The sequence below is a fragment of the Cicer arietinum genome, chromosome 3, assembly GCF_000331145.2.
Source record: "Cicer arietinum cultivar CDC Frontier isolate Library 1 chromosome 3, Cicar.CDCFrontier_v2.0, whole genome shotgun sequence".
Taxonomy (NCBI): Eukaryota; Viridiplantae; Streptophyta; class Magnoliopsida; order Fabales; family Fabaceae; genus Cicer; species Cicer arietinum.
This window is the reverse complement of record NC_021162.2, coordinates 56,050,188-56,072,529: the sequence shown is the minus strand read 5'-3', so window position 1 is coordinate 56,072,529 and position 22,342 is coordinate 56,050,188. Positions and strand designations below refer to the sequence as shown.

General features: G+C 31.9%; 1 protein-coding gene and 4 non-coding genes across 5 annotated transcripts; all 5 read left to right on the top strand.

The window, feature by feature from the left end:
- The first annotated feature begins 18,988 nt into the window (after positions 1-18,988).
- Positions 18,989-20,746, top strand: LOC101494979 (DNA-directed RNA polymerases II, IV and V subunit 12). The gene is made up of 2 exons (XM_004492337.3): positions 18,989-19,148; positions 20,340-20,746. Exon 2 carries the CDS (start codon positions 20,342-20,344, stop codon positions 20,495-20,497), a length of 156 nt encoding a protein of 51 aa, XP_004492394.1. The 5' UTR covers positions 18,989-19,148; positions 20,340-20,341; the 3' UTR covers positions 20,498-20,746.
- LOC113785969 (small nucleolar RNA snoR26) lies at positions 19,217-19,306 on the top strand. The gene has a single exon (XR_003472152.1). It is a non-coding gene; the product is annotated as a small nucleolar RNA snoR26 (small nucleolar RNA).
- Positions 19,405-19,493, top strand: LOC113785970 (small nucleolar RNA snoR27). Its single transcript, XR_003472153.1, has one exon. It is a non-coding gene; the product is annotated as a small nucleolar RNA snoR27 (small nucleolar RNA).
- On the top strand, positions 19,756-19,858 carry LOC113785944 (small nucleolar RNA R32/R81/Z41). Its single transcript, XR_003472125.1, has one exon. It is a non-coding gene; the product is annotated as a small nucleolar RNA R32/R81/Z41 (small nucleolar RNA).
- LOC113785943 (small nucleolar RNA R32/R81/Z41) lies at positions 19,998-20,099 on the top strand. Its single transcript, XR_003472124.1, has one exon. It is a non-coding gene; the product is annotated as a small nucleolar RNA R32/R81/Z41 (small nucleolar RNA).
- Positions 20,747-22,342: the final 1,596 nt, after the last annotated feature.

Genomic DNA, 22,342 nt, shown 5'->3' with positions numbered 1-22,342 from the left:
CATATCTAACCTTGAAAGGAAGTAATCTTAAAACAAACTATAAAGAAACTCTTATAGTTTGAGTTTTTACAATTTGATTGTTTTGACAGAATCTGAGATTTCTCAACTCTTGTTTGAGAATTGATTCTTTACAAAGGATATAATAATAATTGCGCAAGCTAATAGATGAGTATGAACCAACAGTTGTTTTGCAAAAATCAGAAAGTGTGATTGCCTCTGTTTTGCAGAATTTCAAGTATGTATGTAATTGATTTATGGATTTCGAAGCACTTGAATTTCTTGCCTTGAATCGGGATATTGGCCTTCTATTTATAGGCTGTAGAGGCACTGAATGAAGGTACAAGAGCTGTTGGAGAGGCTCTGCTTTTTGACTGAAACATTATTTCAAAATAAAAATAATTCTTCTTTGAAATAGCTTTTTGACTTTATTGGTTTAGCATTTAAAGCAATTTTGTCCTTTTTTAGAAAATACTCTTGACGTTTCTTCATTGATCTTGGATGGTAAATTACTTGTCTTGAGTGTAGCTAGAGAATGTTGGAGATGAATTACAGACCAAATCAGAGAAGAAACAGTGTTGTTGTTATTGTGCAGAAAACGGAGAATGATTAACGTTCTTGGTTTGTCAGTTTGAACTTTCTTGAGCTTCAATAATCGTTCTGGAGTTCCCGTTTTAAACATTCTGGTTTTCCTTTGTAATTGTCTTGTCATATGTCCAGATTGATCGAACTTTCTTGACATTTGATTTTTGGAGTTTGCAAATTGTCATGACTTTTGTCTGTCTTTGAGTCCTTTGATCTTTGAGACCAAATAGCTTTTTTGAGTTTGGATGAATCCTACTTGTTCCTTGTCATGTACTGATTAGATATGAATAATTTTCAGGGTAGACTCTTTGTCAAAGAGATAGAAAAAGTTTGACCAATATGCTGTGATGGACAGTTGTTGAAGCTGGAGATCATTCTCTATTATGATGCAGAATGGTCTTGTTGCTGTCTTTTCTTGATTTGCTTGATTCTGTTCTTAATTAAATCCACTCAAAAACACATGTTAAATTAACATAACATTTTAGAATCATAATTAATTTTCTTAATTAACCTTTATTTATTTTCATCAAAACTTTAAATATAGAGTTTGTCTCAACAACATCCTCTTCTTTTTCATTCTTTAAGACATGTAAAGGCTACATCTTTGTCTTGTTAGCTACTACCTTTTTTGTAGGTTGATGTTGGGTCGTTTTCAGCATGTGAGAGAGATGTGTTGGGTCGTTTTCAATGATGTTGACCATAAACCATCCTCTAACCTAATACAATTCATCCTCGTACCTATTCAATATGTCTTATGACTTCTTATTTTGACTTGCTTTATTTATTCATTCTATGATAATGATTTGTATTCTCTTTTTTGAATAAAAAAACATTGTTTTAGTAAAGATGAGTATTTTGCAACTTTGAAGGTTCATCCTCTTAGGAGTTCATCCTCTTGTATGCCTATCCTCCATATTTGTATCAGATTTTTCTCCTTTTTATCTTAATGATTAATAACCTTTTTTCTTATATAATTCACTCAAAAGCACATATTAGTCATTAACCATAATCATAATCTTTTAAATTATTTTGTTATCATTAAAACCATTTGAGAGATATTTTGTCTCAACAAATATATGATAATATAACATTAATATTCTCTAATTTACTACATGGTCCATCCTCTATCTATTCAGTTTAATTTAAATAAGCAGGACCATTAAGTTTAGTAGTAAGATTGTATTATTCATGTAGGAAAGTGAAATAAATCTACAGCTTTTTAGCTTTCATTACTTTCCTTGCACATATCCTATTTTTAATTATTTATTAGCTCTATCGCCCACCTTCATATACATTATTTAAAAAACTGCAACAGTTGTCTTCCAAAACATGCATTTGCAAAAAAGGGGAAAACATAGGTATTAAGAAGGGAAAAACATGCTCTTAAAGTTGGTGTTGACATCAAGGTTTAAAATAAGATGTGTTGTATCTTGTGGTTGAATGTTGTAAAAAGATGTGATTGTTAAGGTGTATGTTTGCAACTTGAGGTAACACTTTAAAATCTTGTTTGATGGAAGAGGTGTCTGATATGGTTTTCCAATGAATTTCACACACACAATCAATCAAAAATAGTTGTAAGAGAGTTTCCTAATTTGGTTTGTATTTTTATGAAATTCAAATCAAAGTTTGTAGAGAAACTAGCATATGGTAGGGTTAAATAAGTTTTTTCAGAATTGGAACTGACTGACTGGTTGAACCTGGAATTGGCCAGTCTGTCAGGCTGTTCAACCACAGTCAGTTCTCAGTATGTTAGAACTAGATTTAAACTCTTGTTGTTTCAATTGGTTCATTCTTTTTTTAGTTTTTAATACTTATTTATTTATTTATTTATTAGTTATCCAATTCAACTGTGGTTCAAGTTCAACCTATTGAACCGTGACCTGGAGTTGTCACAGGTTTGACCTCTGGTCCATTTTTTTAAAACTTTGGGTTGAATGGACGTAAATATTTTGCACAGTTTGATGGTTCTTGTGGTGTGGTGACTCCAAATAGTGTGGAATAAAGGCTTGTGTCAAAAGTTTGATATTTGAGGAATACACCTCAATCCCTTTTGGAGATTCAAAATATTTCCCTATTAATACACTAGATTAAATATTGTAAGAATTACATATTATGCTACATTGCGTATGTAATCTTTTACGAATTTCATAGTCCTACAGTTTCATGTTTTTCTTAATTCGACTTCTTTTAATGACAATGCTAAATGAGAACGTTTGTGCATGTTTACAGGAAGACACTTTTAACTCGGAAAGTAAATGGGACTAAAGGAGCAACATCAGTACCCGATGAGGTTTTCTATAGATCAAAAGGTGTTCAATTATGCAACACTTAGGCTCACCAATGCACTCCTACACCAGCTAGCCCCTTTTTTGCAATGTTTGTCATGTTGACTTGTATTGGAGCACGAAGGAACCTCTCCCTTCTTCATTTTTATTTTTTTAACCTAATAAGATTATTAATTGGTTTAATTGCAGTTTTGGTCCCCCTATTTTAGCTGAATCGCAAAAGTAGTCCCTCCATTTTGTTTCTCCCCAGTTTTGGTCCCACAAACAGAATTTTAGTCCAAAACTTGATGAAATTTTATTTTTTAAAGTCGTACTACACCATTTATGGTCATATATTTCAGGTACAATTGTTGCAAATGAGATATTGAGGCATTGTGTGACTTAAATAAATGCAAAAAAAATGAAATTTCATCAAGTTTTGGATCAAAATTCTACTTGGGGGACAAAAACTGGGGAGAAACAAAATGGGGGAACTACTTTCGCGATTCAGTTAAAATAGAGGGACCAAAACTGCAATTAAATATTATTACGTTTACTACTTGAATACTCAATAAAAAAGACATGTCATATTTTTCCTTAATTGTATGAGATTATATAATCTTTGCTATAAAACAATGAAAAATTCTGAACTCGAATTTATTTCATAGACACAGATTCATCACTTAAGCCTATAAATTAAGAACGAAAATCACTGTTACAAAAAGGTCTTTTATTTTTATTAATAAAAAACATAAAATAGAGAGAGTAATGGGTAGAAGAGAAACAACATATCAGAGGAAGAAAATACAATGATATAAGATATTCTAAATCTCTTTGATATTAATATTGTACACATATGTATAATTTCTATTTATTATTACAATATATATATATACAAATAAAAATCATGTTCATGATCTTGTTGCGTTTATTTATTTACTTTTCGTTTCAATGTTCTATTAGAAACTGTAAACTCGAAACAAATGAATAAAAATAAAAATATCTTAGTAAATTAACAATAAATCAAAAGAAAAACAAACAAACAAATCAAAGAGTGAAATTGAGATTTAAAAACTAATTTACTTTTTTTGTGTTAATTATGTAGTCTTTTTTTTTTTTTTTTGATTTATTATATATATATATATATATATATATATATTATTTGACTAAATTTATTTCCTAACATTAATTTCCATTTTACTTTCTTAAAGTTAGATGTTTAGTTTTTTTTAATTTCTCCTAAAAAAACTAGACAAAAATATTAACAATAAATATTGAAATTGATTGAGATGAGACATTATATCAATCTTAAATATTTATAACATCTCAATTGTGATAACTTGATGATCTTAAGCTCCAAATTAATAATCATTTCATAAAATTGGATTGATTAAGATATGACATCTTGTAAGTCCTAGTTTAAAACACATGAGTTGTGACAACTTTGTGATCTTAAATATTTTCAGCTAATTTCAAACAAACAATTAAACATGTTCATTACATTAAATTTCTCATACCCGAAGTCTTTTTCCTTTATCAAGTTAACAACATCTTCTAACTAAATCTAAATTTCTACAACAAAATATATTTCTTTAAAAGCAATCAACACATCTGTATGTTTTATCCAATTCGTATGTTTTACCCAATAACTATGTAGTTTTGATTTCTCCATCACGTCAGGAGATACGTAGGAAGAAGATCGCACTCTTATCAAACATAATAATAATAATAATAATAATAATAATAATAATAATAATAATAATAATAATAATAATAATAAAATTTTCTTTTTTTTTCCTCTATGTTTTAAATATACTTTTATGATTAGATTATTTCCATAAAAAAATTATACTTGCATTTTAAAAAGGAGAAATAAATTTATATAAATTTACATTAATTTTGTACGATTAATTATAGGTAACCGTATTTTAACGAATGTCATAGGGTGCTAATATATTTCCTATACATAATCGACTCGCGAACTTAAAATTTTGTTTCGAAGACCACTTTTCTTTTTTAAAGGGTTTCCCAATATTTTCTCTATTTTAAAATAAATTTTGATGACAACTCTATTAAATTCGAAAAACACTCGAAAAATTAAACCGTAACAGGACCAATTCAAATAGTGTATACTTAGATGTTATTATTCTAAATGAGACCAAATTTTTATATTGTTATTGTAACTTTTGTTCTTTCAATTTTTCTTTGGCTTATTTGGATTATTTGCAAGAATAAATCTTCGGCAATTTTATAATAATAATCTTTTCTAGAATAATATACTAGGAAATTGGATCACCTATTGCATCTACATCAAAGTTTTATGGTTATTAGAGGAGTGGGAATAAAAAACATAAAAGGATGTGAGAGAGAAAATTAAGAGAGAGAGAGTTAATGAGAGTGCTGACAGTTAGGGGTGGGAATAGGTCAAGGCAGGTTAAGCTTTGAAAGGTCTGAGTCTGACCTATGATTTACTTTTTAGGCCTAAGCCTGGCCTACGGCCTATCATAGACTTTTTTTTCCGGCATGACCTGACCTTTTAAAAGTCTGGTCTGGCCTGGAAGCCTATTTAAAATAATTTTTAAAAAATATGAAACAAACATCCTTTAAATCCTAAAAAATAATATTTTGTGTCAAATAATATTTTTTTTTCTGAAACAAACACACTCATTATTACCTCTTAAACAAATATGGAACGACTACTGATTGATTGACTAATTGTACAGCTACTGAATATGGAATGACTACCAAATATGGAATCGCTATCGAATATGGAACAACTACTGAATATGGAATGTTCACTGAGTGATTGCCTAATTGATAGAATTTAAAATAGGAAATAATATTATTAATATAATAATAATAAATAATATTAATAAATAATAAAATATATATAGGTCGACCTATCATGCCTAATAGGCTTTTTTATAAGTCTGAGTCTAACCTATTTAAATAAATAGGCTTTAAAAACAGCTTGAGCCTAGCCTTTTTATTAAATAGGTCAGGCCAGACCATAAGTAGGCTAGGCCATAGGCCCCTGACGAACGGCCTAACCTATTCCCATCCCTACTGACAGTAGAGGATCTGCATCTATATATTCGACGACTTGGAAGAATAATATACTAAGACCTAGTAAACTAATTGTTGAAACCATGGCTATTTGAATTTACATGATGAAATACTTATGTGATAAAATCTTTATTCTTCTAGTTTCAAGTGCAAGGTTGTTTGTGCCATAAGAAAACACAATGAACAATAGAATTTGAACCAAAAACTCCTTCAAACGTAAAATTTTAAATGCCCAAAATATGTTAAGACAAAATCTCAATTAAATGTTTTGATGATAATAAAACAAAAGATTAATTAAAGATTATTAATCATGATTCTAAATGATTTGATATTTAACATGTGTTTTTGAGTATGTTAAAACAAGATAGGTATCAAACTTCACAAATCAGATCAAAGAAAGCAGTTTTGGAAAACAAACATTGATCTTTAAGCTATTCAGGAAAACGAAGATTGATCTTGACCTTCTGCTAAGAAACGAAGAACGATCTTCGTTTATGGCATAAACAAGGATAATCAGTTTCCTTGTAAAAAGATCAATCCTAGAAACATCATTTATCTTATATTCTCATATAGAATCAGCAAAGGATCAATCTGAGTCACATCTGTTCCAGAAATTGGAGAATAAAAAACATGCTTCAATAAAGACATAATACAAGACCATTCTTCAAAAAGAGGCAAGTGCAAGTACAAGGCTACAAGATGTAAAGTACACCACTGATTGCACTTTTCCAGACCTGCACACGTAATTAAAAAAGCAAGCACTCAACTCAGACATTTGACACAATCACAAAAGAACAGATCAGTTCATCACAAATTCGAATATCAATCCTGGTTCTCAAGATCGGTCTTGGATGCAGCTGTGATCACTCTTGCTTTTGGCAGATTTTATCCAACAACTATCTCATGACAGCTGGCCCTATTTCAACGGTCATATGAGTTGTCCCAAGCTATCTTGAAGTCTATAAATGAAGCTTCAAGATGAAGAACAAAATACAACAAAAAGAGCCAAGCAAAGATCAATCATTTTAATCATACTCAAGTGTCTCTATATCTTTCTTACATTTTGCTGTTTCTTTTTTAATCTTTGTGTTGTGTAAGAATCATTCACAATTGAGCTCTATTTACAGAATATATTTCTCAAACAAGAGTTGAGTAAATATCCAGATTCTAAATAGTCTCAAATCCTCCACTTTGTAACTCAAGGTTATTTTGTCAAATCTTGAGTAAATTGCAAAAATCCTTTTATGTTTTGAAAGGTAACTTATAAAGCCTTTCCAAAATAGTAAGGTAGAACTGAAGAAATCCTTTCTAGGTAGAAGGGTAGGAATCGTGTAAAGATCAAGATTGATCTGTGAAAAAAGTGTAATCACCAAGAACAATCTTGCCCTTGAGCACATAGTGGAAAATCTCACTCTTGTGAGGACTGGACGTAACCCGTGTTTGGGTGAACCAGTATAAAATACATGCTTAATCTCTTTATCTCTATCCTTGTTTATTTTATGCTGAAACAAATCATATTTTGATAAAATTGATTTTACTGTTTTTAAAGCAAACCGAGATTGATCTTTAACAAAACCAAGATCGATCTTCATCACTGCCAAGATCAATCTTGGATTGAAATCTTATTTTTAAAACAGAATTTTTAAAAAGGGATAATTATAATTCAAACCCCCTTCCCTTATAATTGATATTTCTACTTCAATTGGCATCAGAGCCAGTCTCTAAGATTTAAACACCCAAAAAGTGTTAGAGCAAAAGATTCAGGAAGATAAATGTCAAAAGCTAAATACATAGCTGAAAGAGGGTCTTCAAACAGACCACCATACTTTGATGGCACAGATTATTACTTCTGGAAAGGAAAAATGCAGTTGTTTCTAAAATCACAAGATACGGGTATGTGGAGAATCATCATAGATGAAGACTTTATACCAAGAATAGATCAAAACGGTCCCACATCAGCTAAAAAGAAAGAAACAGATTGGACAACAGATGAAAAATCCAAGGTACTCTTAAACTCAAAAGCTCAACTGTTTTTATCATATGCTTTAAGTAGGGAATACAGTGAAAGAGTAGATGAATGTGATACGGCCAAGAAGGTATGGGACACATTGTGAACTCACCATGAGGGAACAAGTCATGTTAAGGAAACAAGAATTGACATTGGTATCCGAAAGTTCGAATTATTTGAAATGAATGAAGGAGAAACAATCGATGAAATATATTCAAGGTTCACAACTATAGTGAACGAAATGCGTTCCCTTGGCAAAGCTTATTCATTACAAGACAAGGTAAGAAAAATCATGAGATGTCTTCCAATCATATGGAGACCAATGGTGACAGCTATAAGTCAAGCAAAGAATCTAGAAGTACTGGGCCTAGGAGAACTTATAGGAACTCTAAGGGCACATGAAGTACTATTACTGGAAGATAAACCTGTAAAGAAAAGTAAAGTAGTAGCCTTAAAAGCATCTCAAAGCTCACCAAACATTCAACAAACAAATGAGAAAAGTGATTCAGAAGATAGCCAAGAAGATGTTGATGAAGAAATTGCTCTTCTCACAAGGAAAATACAAAGAATGATGAGGAGAAGAGATCAGATAAAAAGGGGTTCTCCAAACAAGAAGGACTTCAAAACTGAGATTGATAAAAGCAAAATCACTTGCTTTGGATGCAACAAACAAGGACATTATAAAACTGAATGTCCATCAAACAAAAAAGGACCAAAGAAATATCCTTTCAAAAAGAAATCAATGATGGCAACCTGGGATGAATCTGATGAATCAGAAACAGATGAACCTGAAGAAGCCAATCTGTGTTTAATGGCAAACATTGAAGAAACAGAGGTAAATTCTGAACCATGTCTTATATGCAAACAAATGGAAATTGAATTTGATAATTTGTTAAATGATTCAAACTTTCTCATTCAAAAATGTAGTTCTTTTAAAGAAAAATTTCACAAAGAAAAAGAATAGAAAGAGAAAATTCAGGTTATGAATGATAAACTTAAAGAGATCATTCAAAATCTGAAGGATTCCCAACTTAGAAATCTAGAAACTGAAAAAACAGCAAGCCAAGATCGATCTTCATCTCAAACAAAGAATGATCTTCTCAAGGCTGAAGTTGAAACTCTTAAGAATGATTTGAAAATTTTTATTAAAGCTACTGAGACATTTCAGAAAATCATGGGATCCCAAGTTTGGATATTTGATAAAGCTGGGATTGGTTTTGACAAAACTCAAAAAACCAAAATGTATGAAACTTTTTTTGTTCCTTAACAGAAAGAAGGAAAATGCAAAATCAAATGCTCATATTGTGACAAAATTGGACATTTAGAATTTGCATGTTATTTTAAAAAAAGGGATAACAAAAACAAGAATAGAAGAATCCTCAAAAAAGAAGAACATTTGACAGTAAAAACAAATTTTTCTGAAAAACTGAAAAAGCAAGAACGATCTTTAGATCGATCTGGAGGCTTATCAGAAACAACTAATATTCAGTTTTTTAAACCAGTTTCAAAAAACACTAAAGATTCTTCTCATTCTAAAACTGATCATTCTGAGAAATCATTTAACAGTAAGAAACTAGATTTTAAAGCTAACTCCTCAGGAACCAAAATAAGGTGGGTACCTAAGAATGATATAACACACTATGCAGGATGGATCTCAAGATGTCAAGAAAAGGCCATGGTTTTTGGACAATGGCTATTCAAGGCATATGACGGGTGACAAGAACTGCTTCATGTCATTTATCAAAAAGGATAGAGGGTCCGTAACATTTGGAAACAACGATCAAGCTAAAATCAAAGGAAAAGGAACCATATGTAAAATAAATTCTGCCAAAATCAATGATGTTCAATATGTTGAAGGATTAAAACATAATCTTCTCAGCATTAGTCAACTCTGTGATAATGGTTTTGAAGTTGTTTTTAAACCAAACATATGTGAAGTGAGAATGGCAAATTCTGGAGAAATCATATTTTCTACATCAAGAAAGAAAAATCTTTATATTTTATATATTGAAGAATTACCAGTTGAATATTGCCTCATGTCCATAAATAAAGACAAATGGATATGGCATAAGAGAACTGAACATTTGAGTATGAAAACAATTTCAAAACTTTCAGATTTAGATCTTGTTAAAGGACTTCCTAAAATAAGTTTTGAAGAAGATAAGATTTGTGAAGCTTGTGCAAAAGGAAAACAAGTGAAAACCAGCTTTCATTCAAAAGGCTTTATATCAACCAAAAAACCTCTTGAATTACTTCACATTGATCTTTTTGGTCCCATCAAAACCACCAGTTTAGGAGGTATGAAATATGGATTTGTCATTGTTGGTTATTTTTCTAGATATACATGGGTGTTGTTTTTAAAACAAAAAGATGATGCTTTTGATGCTTTGAATTTTTTTTGTAAAAAGGTCCAAAATGAGAAAGAATCTAAAATTATCAATGTAAAAAGTGATCACGGTGGTGAATTCATTAATGCATCCTTCAAAACATTTTTTTGATGAACTTGGCATCTCTCATAATTTATCTTGTGCAAGAACTCCACAACAAAATGGAGTTGTTGAAAGAAAAAATAGAACATTACAAGAGATGGCAAGAACAATCTTGGAAGAGTCAAATGTGGAGAAGTATTTTTGGGCTGAAGTTATTAATACCTCATGCTACATTTTAAATCATGTTTCAATCAGAAAAATGATAAATAAAACATCTTACGAAATTTAGAAAAATAGAAAACCAAATATTTCATACTTTCATATCTTTGGTTGCTATTGTTACATTTTAAACAACAAAGATAACTTGGGAAAATTTGATGCGAAATCGGACAAAGCTATATTTCTAGGATACTCAACAGAATCTAAGGGATATCGCGTGTTTAATTTAAGAACCAAAACTGTTGAAATCATTATACACATTTTATTTGATGAGTTTGATGATCTTGATTTAAAAAAGAAAGATAAAGAGGAAGAAGATCAATCTGGGCAAACACAGCAGATCGATCTTCAGGAAAACAAGATTGATGAACAATCTCCTTTTCCAAATCCTCCTAGAAGCTGGAAACTAATAAGTGATCATCCTCCAAATCAAATCATTGGTGATACAGCTGATGGCATTAGAACAAGAATGTCATTTAGAGATGATGCAAACAGCAACATGGCAATGATATCTCAAGTAGAGCCAAAATCCATTAAAGAAGCAATAATTGATCAATCTTGGATTGATGCAATGAAAGAAGAACTTCTTCAATTTGAGAAAAATGAGGTATGGACTCTTGTTCCAAATCCACAAGATCAAACAATAATTGGAACACTATGGGTTTTTAGAAATAAGCTAGACGAAGAAGGAAAAGTTGTAAGAAACAAAGCAAGGTTAGTTGTTCAAGGTTATGATCAACAAGAAGGAATAGACTGATGAAACCATTGCTCCAGTTGCAAGGTTAGAAGCCATAAGAATTCTTCTTGCATATGCATCATATAAAAATATCAAACTTTTTCAAATGGATGTTAACAATGCATTTTTAAATGGTTTTTTAAACGAACAAGTTTATGTTCGTCAACCTCCAGGCTTTGAAAATCAATAGAAACTAGATCATGTTTTTAAACTCGCAAAAGCCTTATATGGTTTAAAACAAGCTCCTAGAGCTTGGTATGAAAGATTGAGTTCATTTCTAATCAAAAATAATTTTTCTCGTGGAAACATTGACACAACACTTTTTAAGAAAATAAGTAAAAATGATTTACTCATTGTTCAAGTGTATGTTGATGACATTATTTTTGGTTCAACAAATGAAAAAATGTGTGAAGATTTTTCAAAACTCATGCAAAGTGAATTTGAAATGAGTATGATGGGAGAATTGAGATATTTTCTTGGGTTACAAATCAAACAACATAAAAATGGAATTTTCATTTATCAAGAAAAATATATCAAATATCTTTTAAAAAAATACAAAATGAGTGAAGCCAGGATTATGTCTACTCCCATGCATCCATCATCTTTATTAGATAAAGATGAAAATGGACAATCAATTTCTGAAAAAGAATATAGAGGTATGATAGGATCTTTACTTTATTTAACTGCAAGTAGACCTGACATTGTTTTCGCAGTAGGATTATGTGCTAGATTTCAATCCTCGACAAAAGAATCTCATTTAACAGCAGTCAAAAGAATTTTTCGTTATCTCGTAAGTACTACTGATCTTATTGACACAACACTTTTTAAGAAAACAAGTAAAAATGATTTACTCATCGTTCAAGTGTATGTTGATGACATTATTTTTGGTTCAACAAATGAAAAAATGTGTGAAGATTTTTCACAACTCATGCAAAGTGAATTTGAAATGAGTATGATGGGCGAATTGAGATATTTTCTTGGGTTACAAATCAAACAACATAAAAATGGAATTTTCATTTGTCAAGAAAAATATATCAAAGATCTTTTAAAAAAATACAAAATGAGTGAAGCCAAGATTATGTCCACTCCCATGCATCCATCATCTTCATTAGATAAAGATGAAAATGGACAATCAATTTCTGAAAAAGAATATAGAGGTATGATAGGATCTTTACTTTATTTAACTGCAAGTAGACCTGACATTGTTTTCGCAGTAGGATTATGTGCTAGATTTCAATCCTCGACAAAAGAATCTCATTTAACAGCAGTCAAAAGAATTTTTCGTTATCTCGTAAGTACTACTGATCTTGGCCTTTGGTATGGCAAAGGTTCTCATTTTGATTTTGTAGCTTACTGCGATGCTGACTATGCTAGTGATAAGATGGAAAGAAAGAGCACAAGTGGTGCATGTCAGTTCGTAGGGGAAGCATTAATAAGTTGGTCATGTAGGAAGCAAAATACAATTGCTCTATCAACTACTGAAGCTGAATATGTCTCAGCCGCAAACTGTTGCTCTCAAGTATTATGGATCAAAAATCAACTTGAAGATTATTCAGTTAGGTACTCCCATATTCCAATATGTTGTGATAATACTAGTGCTATTAATTTATCTAAGAATCCTATTCAACATTCAAGGTCAAAGCATATTGAAATAAAACACCATTTTATTAGGGATCATGTGAGTAAAAAGGAAATTGAATTAATTTTTGTTGATACAAATAATCAGTTAGCTGACATTTTTACAAAATCCCTTGTTGAAGAAACTTTTAATTCCATAAAAAAACGCTTAAAAATCATGCAAAATTCTGGTCAGGATCGTTAAACACGCAAACCAGAACATTCTGGTCATAACGAAGAACGATCTTCGTTTTTGCTTAACCACTCAAGATTGATCCTCGTTCCTCATCATCACTAACTGTTAAAATTACAATTTTTACTGAAACGACTGCTACTTTTAAAAAAGTAACGGCTACTCATGATTTGCCTAGCTACATGCTTTCTTTCTCCTCCTTCCCAATGCTCAACTACCCCATCCAATCAATCCCACGCGTGGCACTTTATCCTCTTCTTAATCAACTGCATTCTAAGCAAAACGCATCCTTTTCCTATTCCACTATTCAAACTCTCTTCTCTCTCAGAACCCATCAATCTTCCTTTCCCTTTATCAATCTTCTATTCTTAAAAAAAAATGGCTCGTACCAAAACCAGGGCTCACAAAAATCAAACATCACCACTACCATCATCATCCTCCTCACCTCCAGTCCGTTCACCATCCCCAGTTTGTTCTCCATATCCTCCATCCAAACCAACACCTCCTCATTCATCCTCTGACAAAACGTTTTCAGGCTACCTATCTTCTTCTCCATAACTCTGTCCTCAACCTCTTTCAACTCAGTTTCCTCCCTTATATCAATGTCCCACCCCTTCTGTTTCTCAATACCCACCCTATCTTCGCACCACTATGAACCCTAGCTCCAGCACAACATATTCTCAACGAAGATCAATGCGTATACTAGCCGACATTGGCACTTCCCAAACAAACATGTGGACAACACTATTTACACGATTTCTGATGATGAACCTTCATCATCTCCAGTTCACTCCAATCCCCAAACGACTCCTACACCATTGTCTCCACATCATTCAAAATCCCCAGAAATACCAAACCCTAAATCATCATCTCAAAAATCCTCTTCTAAACAACCTTCACCCAAAAACACACCACAAAAATCGAAACCCAGACAACCTAAATCCAAATCTCCATCCACACTCTCTCAGTTTTTAGCCTTCAATAAGCTTAAAATAAAAAACAGATCTCAGAAAAAACCTCCTCAGGAACGATCTTCCCCTCCTCAGGATCGATCTTCCCCTCCTCAGGGTCGATCTTCACCTCCTCAAGAACGATCCTCTCCTCCACCAGAACGTTCTTCGCCTCAGACTTCACCCCAAGCACGTTCTTCCACCCAGAAAACCACCAAGGGTCCCACCAAAACAAACCCTAACTCCTTCCCTAAACACTCTTCTTCAAAAATCCTCATTCCACCTCTGATTTCTTCCAAACTCCAACAAGTCTTTTCTGAAAAATGGGCTCAACGCCCTATTGGTATTGGACGTGTTTTTGATTTTGCAAAGCTACAACTTGAAGGTCTCCCCATCCAGCATCATACTGATGCCCTTGGATGGACGAATTTTTTGAAAATTTCTGATTGCCATTATCCACAAGTCATTAGAGCTTTTTATTGCAAAGTTGAGGCTTTTGAAGACAAGTCTCTCATAGTTTCAACCCTGAAGGGTATTGAAATTAGACTTGATCCTATGATTCTGGCTGACATTTTGAAACTCCCTTCTGAAGGTTTAACAATCTATGGCAAAGATTGGTACCAGGCCTTAAACATTTCAAAGGATGAAGTGTTTCAGGAGCTCTTTATTAATGGATCCACAAGATGCCTTTCTGCTGATTTGAAACCTCTGCCAAATTTTTTTAACAACATCAGCCAACATAACATCTTCCCTCACTGTGGCAGTCACGAATTCGTCTCTGATAATGACGCTCTTGTCATATATCATCTTCTTCATTGCAAAAAGTTAAATCTGCCATATCTAATAATCCAACATATGATTGCTGCAATCAGAAAGGATTATAAGCGCAATATTGTTCCTTATGGCATGGTGTTTTCAAAAAATATCTGGCATTTTGAGCTCCCACTTTCAACCGAATCCTCAGTTCTCAAAATTTCTAAATTCTCCACCAAAAATCTCTCTCATATGAAACAGCTTCCCACCGTTCCACCCTCACCACAACCTGTTTTCACACCATCATCAAGCAAACGTAAACGGCCTGAACAAACCTTTATTGAACACCGCATGACTGAACCTCAAGAACGTTTTTTCCCTCACCTACATACTGAAGAACGTTCCTTATTTCCTGATGTTTCCCCACACTTGAATCCTGCCACTTCCACAATTCCATCATTCACAAATCTATCATCCCAAGACCACTTATGTCCAACACTATCTGTCCAAAACATTTCAAAAATGTTTCCTGTATTTCTCTCACCTCAGAAAACTGCATCTTCTTCTCTCTTTGGAATAAGTCAATACTTGGCTTTTCCTGATTTAGATACCATTGGTCCATCTATTCCTCATCCCCATCACTCAACTTCCACCTCTATTCCTCCAATCAACACCACCTTTGCTACTTTATCTACCTTCTGTACATATGTTGCTCCTCCAACAGTACTCCCATGAATACTCAACAACGTCCCTCAAAAAGGACGAAACTGGACAAGGAGTCATCACGAGCTTACAAGAATATTCCCAGAATTTTTGATGCTCTACAAACTATCATTGCGTGCCAAGCTCATCAAGATAAGGAGCAGGCAATTCTGTGTGACTGGATGGCAAATCAACTTGCCTCAAAGCTTGGTCTTGAACCACCTATGTTGAATCCTCCTCCAGCATTTCCAGCCATCCCTCAGCCTTCCTTGTCTCCATCCTCTGAAGGGTCTTCCCCGTCTCTGTCATTTAAAGTCACTGCTTTAGTTTGATTCTCCTGATCCTTTTTGTTGTGACAAAGGGGGAGAAATTACCTTAGATTTTAAACATTGATCTGTCTATAATTAATTGTATTTTTTGTTTTTGAACCAAAATGAAATGATCAAAAGATCTTCTTTTTGTGACATGAATGAAATATCATTATTTGGTTCAAATGCTAAGCACATGTTGAGGGGGAGTTTTTTTTATTAAAAACCTTCTAGATTATTATTAGAATCAAATTAAAAATCTAAATTAGCATGTTTTGTCATCATCAAAAAGGGGGATATTGTTAAGACAAAATTAATTAAATGTTTTGATGATAATAAAACAAAAGATTAATTAAAGATTATTAATCATGATTCTAAATGCTTTGATATTTAACATGTGTTTTTGAGTATGTTAAAACAAGATAGGTATCAAACTTCACAAGTCAGATCAAAGAAAGCAGTTCTGGAAAACGAAGATTGATCTTTAAGCTATTCAGGAAAACGAAGATTGATCTTGACCTTCTGCTAAGAAACGAAGAACGATCTTCGTTTATGGCATAAACAAGGATAATCAGTTTCCTTGTAAAAAGATCAATCCTAGAAACATCATTTATCTTATATTCTCATATAGAATCAGCAAAAGATCAATCTGACTCACATCTGTTCCAGAAATTGAAGAATAAAAAACATGCTTCAATAAAGACATAATACAAGATCATTCTTCAAAAAGAGGCAAGTGCAAGTACAAGACTACAAGATGTAAAGTACACCACTGATTGCACTTTTCCAGACCTGCACACGTAATTAAAAAAGCAAGCACTCAACTCAGACATCTGACACAATCACAAAAGAACATATCAGTTCATCACAAATTCGAATATCAATCCTGGTTCTCAAGATCGGTCTTGGATGCAGCTGTGATCACTCTTGCTTTTGGCAGATTTTATCCAACAACTATCTCATGACAGTTGGCCCTATTTCAACGGTCATATGAGCTCTCCCAAGCTATCTTGAAGTCTATAAATGCAGCTTCAAGATGAAGAAAAAAATACAACAAAAAGCGCCAAGCAAAGATCAATCATTTTAATCATACTCAAGTGTCTCTATATCTTTCTTACAGTTTGTTGTTTCTTTTTTAATCTTTGTGTTGTGTAAGAATCATTCACAACTGAGCTCTATTTACAGAATATATTTCTCAAACAAGAGTTGAGTAAATATCCAGATTCTAAATAGTCTCAAATCCTCCACTTTGTAACTCAAGGTTATTTTGTCAAATCTTGAGTAAATTGCAAAAATCCTTTTATGTTTTGAAATGTAACTTATTAAAGCCTTTCCAAAACAGTAAGGTAGAACTGAAGAAATCCTTTCTAGGTAGAAGGGTAGGAATCGTGTAAAGATCAAGATTGATCTGTGAAAAAAGTGTAATCACCAAGAACAATCTTGCCATTGAGCACATAGTGGAAAATCTCACTCTTGTGAGGACTAGACGTAACCCGTGTTTGGGTGAACCGGGATAAAATACCTGCGTAATCTCTCTATCTCTATCCTTGTTTATTTTATGCTGAAACAAATCATATTTTGATAAAATTGATTTTACTGTTTTTAAAGCAAACCAAGATTGATCTTTAACAAAACCAAGATCGATCTTCATCACTGCCAAGATCAATCTTGGGTTGAAATCTTATTTTTAAAACAGAATTTTTAAAAAGGGACAATTATAATTCAAACCCCCATTCCTTATAATTGATATTTCTACTTCAAAATACTGTGTCTCGTTTATTTTTCTTTACCCTTACTTTCCCAATCTTTCTCTTCATCACTGTCTCTCACTTCTCATATGAAGATATAAATGAATGTTGATAAAAGATTGAAGGGACTCGCACATGATCTTTCTTTAACATTCCATTACATAGATAACTAAAGTTGTGATTATCTATGGTGTTCTCGTTTTTCTCCATCTAAGTTACATGTTTTTAAAATATTTATGACGTGCGTAAATTAAGTTAGCATACGACTGAATTTTTTTTAAAATATAAATGTTATGTGAGCTCGGTACAAATACATAAATTGAATTTACTTGTTGCTTAAAATTTTTGACCTGAATTTGATTTATGTATATCTATGTAAATTTAGTTCACGTATTTGATGAAAATATTATATTTTGAAATGATATATGAATTGAGAGTATTTGTTTGTGTCTAAAAATATCCTCTTATTTCTTTAATTTCAAAATTGTTTCAAGAACATAAAAAGTAAAATATAATATTAAATAAATAAATAAAAAATTTGACGAATGTTAAATAAAATCTTATATATATAATATTAAGTTTAATTACCGTATGCTATCAATATAATTTTTTTTACATTTTCAGCATATCACAACCATTCATAGAAATAACTATACAGATGGTTTTGTTAAAAGTTAAATATTTATAACGATTTAACGGTTGTGATTGATTGACATTATAAAAATTATTTATATTATAAATTAAATCTTATAATTTTTTAAGCATGTAAAATAATTTTATACCATTATCCAATGTAATCATTTTATATTGTCATGTAAGCTTCCATTGTAATTATTTTCTAAAAATAAATTTTTATTGATTGTAAGTGTGAAGTTAATTTACATCGAAATTATATGTTTTAAATGTTTGGGTCTGAGATGCTTTTGGTCCAATCAGACCATAAAATTCACTGGAATAAGCAGTATTATTAAATCAGACAAAACAACAAGCTATAAAACCAAAAACGGCTAAACTATAAGACAAATAAGTTTCTCTAGACCATACTAGTATACAACTAGCCCACGTAAAGGATTTTCTCTTAATTATTTCGGCCCAACAGGCTATAAAACCTAAAACGGCTAAAGCCCCTAAACTATAAGACAAGTAAGTTTCTCCAGCTCATACTAGTGCACGACAAGCCTACCCAAAAGGATTTTCTCATAAGAGATATGACTACCAACATTATGCCTAACAACACTTATTTGTTACAATAAGAAAACTATTTAAGTGTAACAATTGAAACATTCAATTTTTTATTCGATACGTGGGTAAAATTATTTTACATAAAGTCTAATTGTGTTTTAAAAAAACACAAATATTCTACTATTCTTTTTTATCAAAAAAAATATTTCTACTCTTGAAATAAACACTATACTCTGATCCGGGTAATGGGCCTCGTATTGGCGAATATCGAATAGAAATATCCTGATCCAAACGGCACCTAGGGTTTTATACAGTTCTATAAATACCGAAAACTCCGCCCTAAGTTCTTAATTAGAGTCACCGTCTCCTTTGCGATTCTATAATTTACGAGGTATAAACCCTGTTATCTTCACTTCAATTTTTCAATCATCTTCGAAATTAAGTTTCGTTTCTATCTCATGAGCATCAGTGTTGAGCAATCCTAATTCGTTATCCTTGCACTTTGATTGTTAGTGAAGAAACTTTTGGGGAATTATTACTGAGATGCTCTTCTTACTTATTTCTCTTTATTATTTATTCTTATAGTCTCATTTAAATACAGTGAAGTTGTTTATTAGTTTTGTTTGTTATTTTTATTTGGTTCGATGTATGGATCTGTGATTTTATTTTAAACTGCGTTATCTATCTGAAACCTCACTAGAGGAATTGAGGATAACATAGTATACTGAGATCCACTGTAATATCTAATCTATAAGGAGGAAACTGTTTTCAACTGTTATGTTACCTTTGTTTTATCGGTTTATTGTGATGTACTTGAATTGGGTACCGCATTTGCTCTGTTATATTTCAACATTAGGGTGTAATATCAATGGTTATATAGTTTTAATATCTAAATGTATAATAATTTTTCAATGGTCTATTTATTAATAACAATTTTTTGTTCTTTTTATTTCTTTTGAGGTTTGGAATGTTTATAGTTAACCTTCACAATTAGAGATAGATGAATATGATGAAAGCAAAAATAAAACATGTCTGATCATCAAACACAGTTTGTTTTGGTATGATTGAGCATATTATCGCTACGTTCTTTCTGATTCATATTCCCTTGTTCAATCATAGGTAGCTTTGTTTACTTTTATGTAAATAATATAGTTTATCTAAATCCCAATAGTTAAAAACTTGTTTTTGTTCTGCTGTGTTGTTTAGAATTGTTATAGTTGATTTTTTTACAATTATAGGAAGATGGACATGATGAAAGAAATAATAATAGATGCCTGATTATCAAATGCTATGTGTTTGATATGATTGATCAAATTATCGCTACGTTCTTTCTGATTCAGTTTTTCCTGTTTTCTTTCATTTATGATTAACCTTGTAGGTTGAACTATTGTATTTTACTTTTTTTGTCATTATTATTTAAATTTTCTATTAAGTAGTTGGCTAGTATTCATGCGATTTTGTTGAATGTATTGTCTAAATTTTTGTTTACATTATTGTTTAACAACTATTTGATTTGATGATAACAACTATTAGAATTCATGATAACAACTATTAAATTCTTGATGTCTTGCACTTTAAACAGTCATGGATCCTCAGCCCGAGCCTGTCAGTTATCTTTGTGGAGATTGTGGAGTGGAGAATACCATAAAGTCTGGAGATGTTATTCGGTGCCGTGACTGTGGTTATCGTATCCTTTACAAGAAACGTACACGCCGCATTGTCCAGTATGAAGCACGTTAAGAACATTGTGAGGACTCTTGCAAATAATTGTATTGAAATGTTGAAATATACTTGTAAGAATTGCTCTAGCACATGGACCTGTAATGTAAAAATTGAAAGAACTATTTTCATTACTGCAATTTTCTGATTTCTTCCACTATGCAGTTCCATTTTAGTGATATGTTGAGGGCCAAGTTTGTTTCTGGCGGCTATGTATGCTAGAACTGGAGTGTTGGTCCTTTGTTAATAAGAATTATCCCTTTGATTTAACACTTGTTAAATTTATACCATCTGGCCCTGAGTCAAACCAACCAGCCGAACCCTAACATTGCAGGATAACTGGTCCGCTCGTGATGCATTAATCTCTATATGATAGAGATCCCATAACAGAATTCGAATGTGCACCGCAATTTTTGGAATCAGAGCATAAACCATAATCCACAAGCTTTTATCACATTAGAGTTCCAAGCACACCAACAATGATTAACACCATTGATTGAAAGAATAGTTATAGCCTCCGACTTAAGACTTGCACTTTGATAATGTTAACCGTCTTTGAAGTAACTTTATCAGAATCCCGGAAAGCTATTGCCTTTCGAATCACCAAATCAGCAAGAAACGATATTGTGTAACTTCACTGCCATTTACAAGGCAATAAAAAGGAAGTTTCATTTTTTCACCCTGAAGTTCTAATTTTTTTTTTTAAATTGATTAATGTAGAGTTGTAATTTTTTCGCCCGTATTGATCAATTTTGAGTGTAAGAGAAGAAACACTTCAATAAAAATTAAATTAATTGTTTTACATTAGTTAAGTATATAGCTCTTGCCAAAACCAACAACCAGCAGACAAATGAAAAAGTAGAACACTCAACAACTGGTTTAGTGGTTCTCCTTTTCCACATCCTCCTCAACGTACGTTGTCCCATTTCTTATAATGTATTTCATAAGTAATCTATGTCCCCTTTTTTTATTAAGTTGTCTTAATTTATATTTAATCATTATCCACAGACAGACTAAAATAGAAGTGTTATACGACACCACTCAACTTTACTCCATATAATATAGTTAATACCAATCAATAGGCACTTTTAACGTATACATCACTTTGTTCAGTATTCAGTATAATATATATAAGGAAAATGCTAGCTACTTGTTAAGCATTCAAAAGAGAAAATAAAATTTTGGAATGTATGTATTTAATGCCTTGAAATTTTTAAAAAGCGATACGTTTTGTATAAAACTTTTTTAATCTTTTCTGTTTTTTTTTTTATTTCTTACAAGTGTCCTTTGGCATTTATCAGTATGAGCCGTAGTAATTATACCGATCATTAGTCCTAACCAGCAGATCTTCCACTGCTTTGTCTTTTGCTTAATCCTAGAGTTGACATGAATCTCATTGAATATAATTTGCCTCGTAATTTTGTATGCAACCATTGGAAGGGCTAGTGCTATATGCTTTTGGGCTCACGTTGGTACTTGAGCTGACATTGAAACTAGGGCTAGTGTTTGTGATGGGGTGGAGTTGCAATAGGTGTTGGATCGTCATTGTACTGCACAATAAAATATAATATATCATAATTAAACTTAAGGTTAAAGAAACTTTTATTCTCTGTAAAATTCCAACCTTTACTATATTGTCATTAAAAACCTCCCAATTATTGTATCTTACATTGTCTACTTGGTTTGCCTCTAATTTGTTTCATTCAATGTCTACAATGGGTTGCTCACTAGGTGGAAACTTAGAGAGATATTCCCATGCACTATTTATACATTCATCATCAGCTATGCTAAGAGGCTACAAGCAATAATTAACATAATCACAATTGATACAGAACAAAGAGAGAGAGTGCAATGCAAACAAAAGAG